The sequence below is a fragment of the Coenobita brevimanus genome, chromosome 94 (genome assembly GCF_032717465.1).
Source record: "Coenobita brevimanus isolate Jiangsu-jjx chromosome 94, ASM3271746v2, whole genome shotgun sequence".
NCBI classification, from domain to species: domain Eukaryota; kingdom Metazoa; phylum Arthropoda; class Malacostraca; order Decapoda; family Coenobitidae; genus Coenobita; species Coenobita brevimanus.
This window is the reverse complement of record NC_137047.1, coordinates 7,917,821-7,930,889: the sequence shown is the minus strand read 5'-3', so window position 1 is coordinate 7,930,889 and position 13,069 is coordinate 7,917,821. Positions and strand designations below refer to the sequence as shown.

At 46.0% G+C, this 13,069-nt stretch overlaps 1 protein-coding gene across 1 annotated transcript in view; it reads left to right on the top strand.

Moving 5' to 3' along the window:
- Positions 1-6,719: 6,719 nt before the first annotated feature.
- Positions 6,720-13,069, top strand: part of LOC145412991 (chitin deacetylase 1-like) — a 46,724-nt gene continuing 40,374 nt past the window's right edge. Inside the window, exon 1 of the mRNA XM_080282813.1 lies at positions 6,720-6,767. Within this exon, the coding sequence (XP_080138939.1) occupies positions 6,720-6,767 (48 nt within the window). The remainder of the gene's footprint in view (positions 6,768-13,069) is intronic.

Genomic DNA, 13,069 nt, shown 5'->3' with positions numbered 1-13,069 from the left:
ACACACACACTTAAACAGACTACCTTACTGTTTTGTTTTGTTTTTTGTTAATAATTTACCGAAAAGAACTTAATGCAGAAAACAATGACACTAAAACACTTGCAGCATCATTACTATTTTTTCTGCTGCTATTAATACTATCAATATCAAAGAGGTGATAGTCTGTGCGAGTATATTCAGAGTTCCATCCTTTATCCGACTGTCCTATAAAATTTCCTTCCATAATGTTTCTCTCTTCTGTTTTCAACCATTTATTTTGCACAGAGAGAGAGAGAGAGAGAGAGAATAAGGTTTTTCTCTCCCTCGTCCCCATTCATCCAGCAGTGCCTGAGGGACCTGGAAGTAAAGTCGTCTGTTGCAGCCCATATTCTAGGAGAAAGTCAGAACCTGGAAAAAATGGTTGTCTGCCTTGATGACCCTCGTGCACTCAACCAGCCATGACCTCTTCAGTCCCATGACCTCTTTTTCTTGTTCAAATTCCAGACGTTTTTGTTCACCTCAAGAAAGACCTCGTGTGGGCAGAGGCTTAATGAAGGCTATGACTCGTATTAAAGAAGCTCCCTAACACCTATGCCTAAGCGATTTATTTTGCGTGGCATAAGTTACTATCATCTTGTCAGTTGTTTAAATCACCATAATATCGCCAATTCCGAAAAAGGTAATGTATAAAATGAAACTAACCCAACGCATCGTAAAATAAATGGCTGAGGTAGATGTGCTACGGCGGGTCCTTACTGAACGGTAATATGGGCGTATATCTAATCCGCAAAATTCGATAAGTGTTGAAGATGAATAAAATTGTCTGAAGCAAGGATCCAGAAGACAAAAAAATATATATATATCGAAAGGGTTTTATCTCAGCCTCCTTCTTCTCTTCCTTCTCCTCATATCACTTTATTACTTTCTCTTTCAGGTTATTCAAACTGGTAGCTGATAGATAAAGTAATACAGAATGTTGCTTTTCCTTGTCAGTCTTTCCTATGAAATTTCCATGTCAGTTTTTCCATGCTGTATGGTGGTCCTACTCACTTTTTCCTGCCAGTTTTAACTGAAGGGTTTGGATGTGGGGGAAACCTTCTTGCCTTTCTATCCTTATCCTTCAGCATGTAGAATTAGATCTCATACTCATAGCCTACTCTGTAACAAGCACCCTCGAAAGGACCATTAGGTCTGTTGCTGTTTGTTTTCCTTTGTACTCCATTGTATTCCTTCTCCTCTTCCTCCTCTTGTTCTTCTTCTTCTTCACTTTTTCTTCTTCAACACCTTCTTCTTCTGCTTCTCCATCTCCTCCTTGTGCGCTGTGATTCATTTCTCACACGTCAGTAAAAAAAGGGGGGGAGGGATCTAGTTTTTCTCGCAATATAATTAAGGGCAATTGGCGATGCAGGAACAGTAAAGTGCTTGTAGGCTTGGTAAATATATAAAACTGCGTGGACTCCTCTTCCTTTTATTGGGCTTAGTTCTGTGTTATCCCCCCCCTCCCCTCCCTCCCTCCCTCCCTCTCTCTCTCTCTCTCTCTCTCTCTCTCTCTCTCTCTCTATCTATCTATCTATCTCCTTCTTCATCTTTTCCATCACCACCGTCGTCGTCGTCATCTACAAGTTTCATCCTCTTAATCCTTCTTCTCCCTTATTCTTTACTTATTTCTCCTCCTCCTCCTCCTCCCCTTCCTCCTCCTTGTCCTTGGAGTCTAGGGTGTGGCGCGTCCTCCTTGTCATCCCCCCCTAAACCACCTCAGGCACCCCCTCCTCTCTCTCTCTCTCTCTCTCTTAATCAATTTTTGGTGGAACATTCAGTAATAAAGAATTTTCCCCTTGTATTCTAATTTTTTTACTATCAAAAATTCTCTCTTCTTTACTTACACCAATATTTCTTCTTTCGCTTTTTTCAATCTGTTAATCGTCTCCCTCTTATTCTCATTCCATACACGTTATTCACTATCCATCATCCACCCATTCACTCATCCCCCTCCCTGTCCATTCATCTGCCTCTCCAGTCATTCAGTTATTCATCCTCATACTTATCCTTTTATCTATCTATCCAGTCGTCCATCCATTTATCTTTCTAAGCAATCGTCTGTTTATCTATCCACCTGTCCATCCACGTACCCATCCATCCAGCCTAACTATCTATCGTCTATCCATCTATCAAATCGTCTATCCCTCTATCCAATCGTCTATCCATTCATCCACTGAGTGATTGTAATACCCATCCATTCTTAGTTTCTTTCAGGCCTTCTCTATCATCCAGCATCATCATCATCATCATCATCTTCATCATCATCATCTTCTTCTTCTTCTTCTCCTCTTCATTTTTTTCACTCATCCACTGTTCCCTCCTCCTCCTCTTTCTTTCTTCTGTTCTTCCTCTCAGTTTTTCATTGTAAAACCACCAGATGCTCCTCTTCTCCATTCACTTCAGCGTCCTTCATTTCCTCCCCTCCCCTCATCTCATTTCCTCCCCTCCCCTCATCTCATTTCCTCTCCTCCCCTCATCTCATTTCCTCCCCTCCCCTCATCTCATTTCCTCCCCTCTCCTCATCTCATTTCCTCCCCTATCCTTATCTCATTTCCTCCCCTATCCTTATCTCATTTCCTCCCCTCCCCTCATCTCATTTCCTCCCCTCCCCTCATCTCATTTCCTCGCCTCCCCTCATCTCATTTCCTCCCCTCCCCTCATCTCATTTCCTCCTCTCCCCTCATCTCAGTTCCTCCCCTCTCCTTATCTCATTTCCTCCCCTCTCCTCATCTCATTTCCTCCCCTCATCTCATTTCCTCCCCTCTCCCCATCCCATTCCGTCTATTATTGCAATTTTTCCTGTCATTGTTTCCTCTCTGTTATTCTTTTTATTTCATTTTTTTCCTTCACAACTTCGACAATTTACTGCTGACCCAGATGGCAAAAATAGTCACTAGGAGCTGGAAGGAACGCCGGAGGGAGAGGTGGGTGGAGGGAGAGCTGAGAGGGACAGGAGAGGGAGAGGGGAGATGGTTCTGATGTTCTGAGGGGAGAGGAGGGGGAGAGGGGTAGGTGATTTTCATGTCCTGGGGGAGGAGAGGGAAGGGGGAAGAGGGGAGGGGAAAGGGATGTGAAGCCAAAGGTGGAAAGGGGAAGAAGAAAGGGAAGCGACTGTGATATTCTGACGAGAGAGAAAGTACAGTAAGGGGAAAGGGGATGCAGGGGGAAAAGAGGAAAGCAGGAGAGAGGAAGAACTAGGGAGAGAGAGAGGAAGGGGAGGAGAAGGAAGGAAGGGAGGAAGGACTGGAAACTGACGAGGGAAGGGAAGGGAAACGGAAGAGGGAAAGTGAAAGCAGAAAAGGAAAGTAGGGAAGGGAGGAACTGATAGGAGAGAGAGAGAGAGAGAGAGAGAGAGAGAGAGAGAGAGAGAGAGGGGGGGGGAAGAGTAATTTGAGAAATGAAGAGTGAAATGAAAACGGAAGGGAGAAGGCAAAGGGAAATGAAAGGGGAGGAAGAGCAGCGAGAAAAGGGAGAGGGAGAAATAAGAAGGGAGATGAAAGGGAAGAATGAACGAAGGAACAGGAAGAAAATAAAGAAAAAAAAGTGCTCGAATACTGGAAGGCTTTACAAGGGAAGCAGAAGGAGAGAAATAAAGCAGGGGAAGTAAAGATGAAGAGGGAGAAAGATAAACGAATCGAGATGTATGGAAGGGAGTAAGGATGACAAATGGAAAAAATGGGGAACGAAAAGAAATAATGGAGGTATAGAGAACAGAATGATGAATATGCAATGGGGACTGAGGAAGCAAGAGGGAGAATGGAGGGCGTGAGGGAAGAGCAGAGGCGTAGAAGGAAGAGTAAGCAGGAGGAAGGGATGATGGAGGTGCAGCTGGGGTAAAAGGGGAAGAAAAGAGACAGGAGAGGTAATGGAGAGGAAAGGAGGAAGGGGAGGGGAGGGAAGGAACGAGGGAAGATGGTAAGATAAAGAGACCTGGTTTGGGAGAGGTGAGGTGGAGAACAGGTGGTGGGCTGGAGGGAGAGTTGTTAGATGGGGGAGAGACAAGGCAGGAGAGGAAAGATGGTGGAAGGGTGATGGAGTTGAGGAGAGGAGAGGGGACTGGGTAGAGGAGGGGAGGAGAGGAGGCTGGGTGGAGGAGGGGAGGAGAGGAGACTGGGTAGAGGAGGGGAGGAGAGGAGGCTGGGTGGAGGAGGGGAGGAGAGGAGACTGGGTAGAAGAGGGGTAGGTATGGAGAGGCTGTGTGGAAACGTGGAGAAGGCAGCACGTGACGAGAGGAAAGGATGGAGAGAAGAGAAGTAGCAGGCAGAGTGGGGAGGAAGGAAGGAGTGGTTATGTAGGAGGGAGAGTGGAAGGGAAGGAGAGACGGTAGTACAGACGTGGGCGTAGATGGGAAGGAAAGACAGGAGGCAGCAGGAGAGGGGAGGTGAAAAAGTAAGAGTTGGGAAAGGAGACGGGAAGGGAATGAAGTGAGGGGTGTTAGTGGGAAAGATGAAGACGCTACAGGGGAGGGGGAGGGACAAGGCAGTAGGGGGGATGGAATGAGACGGAGGGGGAGGGCTAGTAGATGAAGAAGAGGATGGAGTGTGGTAGGGGAAGGGAGAGAAGGAAACAGAAGGGGTAGTGAAGTGGAAGATGGGGCATGAGAAGGAAAGGAAGGAAGTATGGTAAGGGGAGAGGGGGAAGGAAGAGAGATAGGTGGAGGGAAGTTAAGGCAGTAGCGGGAGAGAGAAGCAGGGAGGGGAGAGGAGGGAGAGAGGCAGGGGGAAAGGAGGTAGGATAGTAAGAGGAGGGAGAGAGACAGGGGTAAGAGAAGGAGGCTGAGGGAAGAGCCTACGACTACTCAGGTAAGCCAATCACACAAGGCGCCTTACACAACCCCCTGCCGCAATACCGTTATGCCCAGCCCGCACCGCAGCCCTCCCTCCCTCCTACGCTGGTTAGAACACACACATCAGTACTGGAAGATCGTCAGGTCGATTTACGGGCCGGTATGACATGTGGACTCAGTTTTTCCCCCTCCTCCCCATTGCCCCTGTTCACCCAGCAGTACAATTAGGGACCTGGATGTAAACTGGCCATGTGATTTGTATTCTAGGGGAAGATTTAGACTCAGCAAAAACTGTCTGCCTTAAAGATCCCCTTCGTGTCGTCGATAGGCATAAATTTACGCCACATTCTTCTTTTTCTTATTCATTCTCATTTTCTTTTTTTTTTCCTTTCGTTTTCTTTTTCTTCTTCCTCCTCCTCCATCTCTTCTTCTTCTGTCCTGCACCTGCCTCTGGATACAAGCTAGTCAGCCTGTTCACGTGGTTCAGCAGTGCGAAGGGAGTTCCCCAGATGAGCTCATACGTCACCACCAGGGCGCTAATACCCACCGCCTATACTACGCCAGGGTGTTTTTCTAACGCGGAGGTGACGCCTTACGCAAGAGTACTAGAAACTGTTTTTATTATTGTACTGTGGTGGCTTTTTATTTACCGCACCGCGGTTTTATTCAACTAAAATAAATAGTAATGAGGAGAGAAAAATCCTCCATTAAGTGCTTCAATAAGAGTTTTTTTCTATAATTAAATCGTCAGGTTTCCTACAATTAAATCGTCTGGTTTTCTAATGAAATCGTCTGGTTTCCCATAATTAAATCGTCTGGTTTCCAATAATTAAACCATCTGGTTTTCTATAATTAAATCGTCTGGTTTCATGTAATTAAATCGTCTGATTTCCTATGATCAAATCGTCTAGTTTTCTATATTAAATCGTCATGCTTCTTATAATAAAATCGTCTGGAGGCACCGTAACGTGAAAATCAAATCCTGCAACAATAGCCTGCAACAACGGAGAAACAGCGTCCTTAAGAACCGCAACTGCCCTGTGTTCCCTGGCCCAACACACAATTACATCCCTCTCATCATTACCTGTTGATTGAGGGTTAGGCCTACGTCTGGTTTTTCTTCCACGTTTGACAGGGTAAGAAAAAAAAAATCGCAATCTTGGCAAAAGCGGTAAACGTGACTTCTTTTTCCACGTATCCCGTTTAGACTTCGCATGAACAAGTAAATAAATAAATAAATAAATAAACATGTGAATAAACACTACTCCATTTTTCCCACATCATATTTAGACCACACAAAATATGTATCATAAATAAAATGAATATGCCCCCATTTTCACTGTATTTCCATTTGACGATATTTAACACATAAACAAATTAAACACTATGAACACTATGAACAACTGAAAGAGATTAAGAAATATCAAGAAAAATAACTTGGCTCCATTTCCCCTTCCCTTTCCTCAGACCAAAACAGCAAGACAGACAAACACTCTTAACTTCAACCTAGCCCAAGACTCAGGTGGCGGGGATGGGGGGTTAATTATGGGTTATTGAGATTTAATTACCCTGCAGTGGGTGGTGTCAGGTAGGTAATGAGTGGGTCAGGTTGTGTGTGGTTGTTGTGGTTGCTGTGACATGAGTGGTGGTGGTGGTGGTGGTGGTGGTTGTTACAAGTGGCATTAATTCGTAGTGACTGGTGTGGGTGTGGTGTGGTGTGGTGTAGTGTGATGACTGGGCCTGGTTTGTGTGTGGTTATGGTTGCTGTGATGCCCATGGTGGTGGTGAGGATGATGGGGTGGTTGGGGTGGTTGTGGTTAGTACGACTGGGATTAATTTGTAGTGACTGGTGTGGGTGTGGTGTGGTTCTGGTGTAATAAGTGGGCCTGGTTTGTGTGTGGTTACGGTAGCTGTGATGTTCATAGTGGTGGTGGAGGTGATGGTGCTAATGGTGACGGTGGAGGTGAGTGGTGGATGTGTAAGAGTCTGTGATAGAGGTGTAGTGGTGTAGTGGGTGTAGTGTATGTGTAGGAAGTGTGGTGGTGACTGTGGCAGGGAGAGGGGTGATGGTGGTACTTGGGGTGGTGGTAGTGGTAGCAAGAAGTGACAGTAGTGGTGGTGGTGATGGTGGTGGTACCTGTAGAAGTGGTTGTGGTGGTCGTGATGGTGATAGTGTTGGCAGCGATGGTGGTAGTGGTGGTAATTGTGGTAATGGTGGTGGTGGTGGTGGTGGTGGTAGTGGTGAGTGAGGTATTTCCTGCTTCAGTAAAGGTCACCACCACATTCCTAAACTCACCGGCCGGCGTCTCCTCTCCTCCTTATTCTCTCCTTCTTTCTTCCATCTCCTCCTCCTCCTCCTCCTTTCTCTCTTCACTTCTTCCTTCTCTACTCCTTTTTGCCTTCTCTTCTCTTTATCCTTATCTTTTTTCTCCTCTCCTCGTTACTCTCTCCTTTTCCCTCCCTCTTTCTTGAGCTTCACACTTCTCTCTTCCTACCCCCTCCAACTCCTCCTCCTCCTCCTAGTTCTTCTCGTCTCCTCCTCCTCCTCTTCCTCCTGCTATTTTCTTGTTTCTTTCTTCTCTTTGTTCTCCCCATCTCCTCTAATCCTCCTCCTCCTCCATCTCTTCCCTTCTTATCGCTCCTCTTTTCTTCTCTTCAGCCTCTCTACACCCTCCTCTCCTCTTCTTCACCGCTCCTTCAAAATCCCGCTACATCTGCTTCTCAATACCTTCTACTAATCAAAGGGAGGCTACATTTTACTCTCTCTCTCTCTCTCTCTCCCTTCATGACCCAATCTTACACATGTCAGGAGCGTAGGACACCAAGACTAGGCAACTTACACATTAATCTTTACTTATAACACACACACACACACACACACACACCTCAATCGTACCCTCTCTCCCACCTTCTCTCCTTGTATCCTCCACCTATTTTCTCACCACGTCTCCACCCTTCCCTCCAATTTGCTACCCTCCCTCCATCCAGCTCTCTCTCTCTCTCTCTCTCTCTCTCTCTCTCTCTCTCTCTCTCTCTCTCTCTCTTCTTCCTCTAGGTGATATTTCTCCCTATTCTCTCCTCCTCAGCACTTCCCTCTCCCTCCACCTCAGCACCACTTCCCCTTTCTCCCTCAACCACAAAGTTCTTACCATTTCTCTGGCTGGGAGAGTGAAATGCACACACACACACACACACACACACACACACACACACACACACACACACACACACCAAAAAAAGTTTCATTAAGTCTTCCATGAAAAAAGTACATCCCACACTGTGCTATCTGTACACATTTTTTCTCCCCTCTTCGTTATTCTTTCCTCATCTTCCTTTCTTTCCTCTCTCCTCTTAATCCCTCTCTTATCACACTCATCTATGTGATCACGCTATCTGACACTATCTTAAGAATTCTCGCCTCTACCCACTCATCAACACACTTCCTCACTCAACTTCCTACAAGAATTTCCATATTTCTTATCCTATCCACACCTTCGCAACCCACATACATTCCTTAACAGTGTACCTAAATATATCAATACATCAAAACAGAGAGACACTGCGAAAATACTGAGTCAATTTCGTCTATACCTGCAACTTGTAACCTTAATATGTGATCCTTACTTTCTGCTTTTCTACCCAAATTCTTGTCCCTTTTTACGCCACATTACCACTTGAAAATAAAAAATAAAATAAATAAATAAATAAATGTAACTGAAAATCCATGTCATATATATTTTTTACGATAATATTTACAGGTGACCACGGATCGGCAAAACCAACTTACATCATTTATCTCTTCCTTACACGAGACGATTCAGGTTACGTGAGGCTTTACGAACTGAAAGAGTTACATACATACTTCAATAACCCCTGCAAGACTTGAGATCTTTTCCTTGGGTGAATTAAATCGCTCGAACGTTTTCAGATGCAAAGAAAGAATAAATAAATAGGTAAAGACGTCATCAAGGTGAGGGAGTCAAACTGAAAGGGGTTTAAAGTAATGAAGGCGGAAAGAGAGAGACCGCGGATCGAGGGAAAAGGATGAGGTAGTAGTAGTAGTAGTAGTAGTACCCCATGCTCGTCTGAATGTGAACCCAGTGGACTGCAGGCTGAAGTTATGAAGGGGGAGATGCAAACTGAAGAATCAAGACTTGAACTGATGAGGTAAGACTTTAAAAACTGCACAAGGGTAGGAGGTGTGATGGGTGAGGGGGAGGGGGAGGCGAAGAGGATAATTCCATGCATAGGTGTTTAATTAGGGGAAAGATTAAAGATAAGGGTGGGATTGGATATTGTCCTGTTACCCAGCCAAGGACCTATACCGGCAGTGTGGGTAGGTATGATCCAGCTGTACCTGTGTGTGTGTGTGTGTGTGTGTGTGTGTGTGTGTGTGTGTGTGTGTGTGTGTACATACTGGCACTGGGAAAACATGTACACACAACGCTTCTTTAATCGTGTCTTCATGGAGGAGTGGCGAGGAGGGGCAGAATAAGAAGGAGGAGGCGGGGGGGGGGGTGTAATAAGAGAGGCTGGGGAAGATAACCTGAGGAATGAAAATTTAACCTGCAGAAGGGTGGGAGGCGACACAAGGGGGTTACGTATATTGAAGGAGGCCGGTAAGGGGAGGACAGGTGAGGGGCAAGGTAGGGAGGATAAAGAGATAATCACACTTTTAAATTGGCATGTTTCCCTCCCAAGGCCCTACCAGCACACCAAAAGAGGCAGTAAAGGCCGGTATGATCCAACTTCGTCTGGTGTGTGTACGGAGGGGAAAGGAGGGGGACGAAAGGGGGGCGGGGGGTACTTATGTCACTTAATGTACGGCCGTGATCTCCTGTTTGGGGGCTCACTGGCACCTTTTTTTTTTTTTTTTTTTTTTTTTCTCTCCAGGACTGACCGTGTTCTATCCACTGACTTGGTGTTTCCTCTACACAAACCTTTTTCCCAAGTATTTTCCTATTTATTTATTGTCGTTAACGTATTCTTGCATTTTACATGTAAGTCTCTGGGTAAGAAAGTGCCCGGTTCACCTCTAATGATGCTAACCCTGGCGATTTTATCCAGCTTATATAAGCCCACTAAACCAATCAGTGCACAAGCCGTGTTCCATTTTATTCTTATCATCGCCAAACGATCCCATCATATTAGGGAAAACCTCTCGTGGTAGAGGAGGTAAACTGACAGGGTAACTAAATTCACTGCATTTTAGGTTGGAGTATGAGCTATTCTGCCGTCGTTGAAGACATATGGACCAGAGTGAGGTGCTGATACAGGTATGGAAATGCAACCAACATTACATGCAGTGAAGGACACACGACTAACCGTAGCACCACTGATCACACCAAACGTGTTCTGAATTGATACGCCCATGGCTGCTTTAGGATGGCTGGACACGCTGAGCACATACAGAGACAGTCAGAGGGTTGTTATCATCGACCCTGGGAGGTACTGATACGTGGATACAAGCTTGGTATCTACCCACAAAATCATCAATCTTCAGAAGGACCTCAATTACAAGTACACTGAGCCCAAGCAGCGACTCACGCTTTACCGGCTTTTTCACACACCACTGACTTCTTGTTCCCAGCAGGTTCCAGTAACCGTTGAGAAGTAAATTAGTTGCTGTTGGCACCAGGTTGACCCCTACGGTCCAGTGACGTGTTTGCAGCTTATTCCTGCTACTTTCAGATGATTTTATTCAACTCAGGAGAGACCACTTGTTGTTAAAGTGGTTTATTAAGATGTACCTATCCCCTTCAGGTCGAAAAGTCTCCCCTAAACTGAATAACAAGTCTGAATACAGAGACAAAAAATTAAAGAATAAATCATCGAATTCAATGCTTTAAACTTCCATCACAATCATCAGCTGAACACCGACCCAAGGAATGGAGTATTACCAATAACAATTTACCAGTCATCTGTACGTGTCTACTCTGCAATTCCTCACTACACAAGTTCACGATGGATATATGGCAGGTTTTTCAATACTACAAGGTGGTCCTTCTCTCTTTTTCCTACCGGCTTCGTCTGTAAGAACTAGTGGACAGGACAAAGGGGGTAGTCTTCATCCTTTGCAAGCCGTATCTCAGACTATTAAACAGATATCACAGTAATTTCTTTTTTAAAGCTTATATGAGATGACCTTGAAATGTTCCTCCTCCTCCTCCTTCGTCGTTCTCCCCCTCCCTTGTACTCCTCCTCCTCCTCCTCCTCCTCCTCGTAGCCCGTTGTGCCCCTCCTACCCGCCATAACCTTGAGAGTGACAGGGTACCGGTAAACAGACAGGGGAACCAGCCCCGACAGGCCCCTCAAGCACTACTGTCACGCCTACCCCCTCACACACACCCCACTCACCCCTCATACTCATCCCCCCCTCATCTTCATCCCCCCTTTATCATCAACCTCCTACCTCCACAATTACATCCCACTCCTCCTCCTCAAGCACTACTGTCACGCCTACCCCCCCCAACACCCCACTCACCCCTCATACTCATCCCTCCTCATCTTCATCCCCCTTTTATCATCAACCTCCTACCTCCACACTTACACCCCACTCATCCTCCCTTCCCCTCCCCACCCACACATCCCATACACTCATAAATCTCACTCATAACCTTTCCTCCCCCCAAAATCCTTATTCCCTTATCCCCCTCCTCCTCAAACCCCCTCCCTCTCCCCACCCTCTCGCTCCAGCCTCCAATCCCTCTCCCCCTTCTCCTCCTCACTCCATCCACACCCTTCTCTCTCCTCCAACCTTCTTCTCTTCTGTATTCTATTTTTCAATATTTCTCTAGTTCTCATATATATTCTCTCTCTCTCTCTCTCTCTCTCTCTCTCCACTATCCTTTTCTTATGCTTGCTTCTATGACTGGAGCATTAGTCATTCTATTAGTATTACGACCGGATCACCTCGAAAACGACAGTAAAGTCTGCGTGATCTGTGTAACTCTCTCTCTCTCTCTCTCTCTCTCTCTCTCTCTCTCTCTCTCTCTCTTTATTGTGCCACTTTTTCTCTGCTCTCCACACGAACCAGTCAAGGTCCCCCTCCCATATATATACACAAGGGGTCTCTCTCTCACTCTTCCAGTTCTCTCTCTCCCTCTCTCCTTCCCTTCCCTTCTCTTCTCTTCTTTTTTTGTTTTTCTCTCTCAGTGTCTCTCTTTTGTCTCTTCTGATCTCCTCGCCTGTTTCTGTCTCTCCCTCCCTCCCTCTTCCTCATCTTTGTATCATCCTCTCTCCATCTGTCTTTTCTTTCTCTTTTTCCCTTCCTTCTCGCTCTTTTCCTCCTTCGTCTCTCTATTCCTTCATATCCACCTTTTTTTTTCACCTTAACTGGTTTCTGACTCGATTTTTCGTTCTCTCTCACCCTCCCTCCCTTCTCTTCTCTAATCTCCCTCTTCCCCCTTTGTCTCTGTTTCTCCCTTCCAATCACAACAGGTTTCTGTCTCGTTTTTCTTTCTCTGTATCTCTCTCTCTTCCTCTCATTCTACATCTTACTCCTGTCTCTCTCTGTGCCTGTTTCTCTTTTACTCTTTGATTATTTTCTCCTTCCTAAATATTTTCCTCACTCCCTCTTTTCCTCTCTCTTATGTCTCCTCTTCATTTTCTCTTCTCTCCTCTGCCCCCTCTCTCACGCTCAACATACCTTCTTCCAATAACTCTGCTTTTCTCTCTCCTACTCTCTGCTTTCCTCCCTCCCTACTTTTATCTTGTTCTATATACTCTCATTCTCTTTCCTCTGGACCCTCTTTCATTCTCCTCATACCTCTTCCTTCTTTCCCTGTACTCTCCTTTTTCTCTTGCCTCCATCTACCCCTCTCTCTCTCTCTCCATTTTCCTCCGCCTCCCTCCACCTGCCTATCCTTCTTTCTCTCCACCTACTTTCCTTTCCGTCGCTCCTACCCCCTCCTTCCCTTCCCCCTCCCCCTTCTTCTATCCCTTTCTCTCCCCTTCCCTCTTTCTGTTCCCCTCTTTCTCTCCTCTACCTCCTCCCTCTTTCGCTCCCCTACGTTCCCTTATTCCCTCTCTTATTCTCCCCAACACAACCTCTCACTCCCCCTCGTTTTCTCCCCCACTTTCCCTCTCCCCCATCCTCTGTCTATTCCTCCGCTTCTCCCTAAACCTTCCCCCCTCCTCTCTCCCTCTCCTTCTCTCCCTCCTCCCTCTTTCTCTCCCCCTTGCCTCCCCCCAGTAACAGCCAAGGTCCCCCTCCTATATATAAACACCAGGGTTCACCTTGGGCCCCAGAACCTTGAACACCCA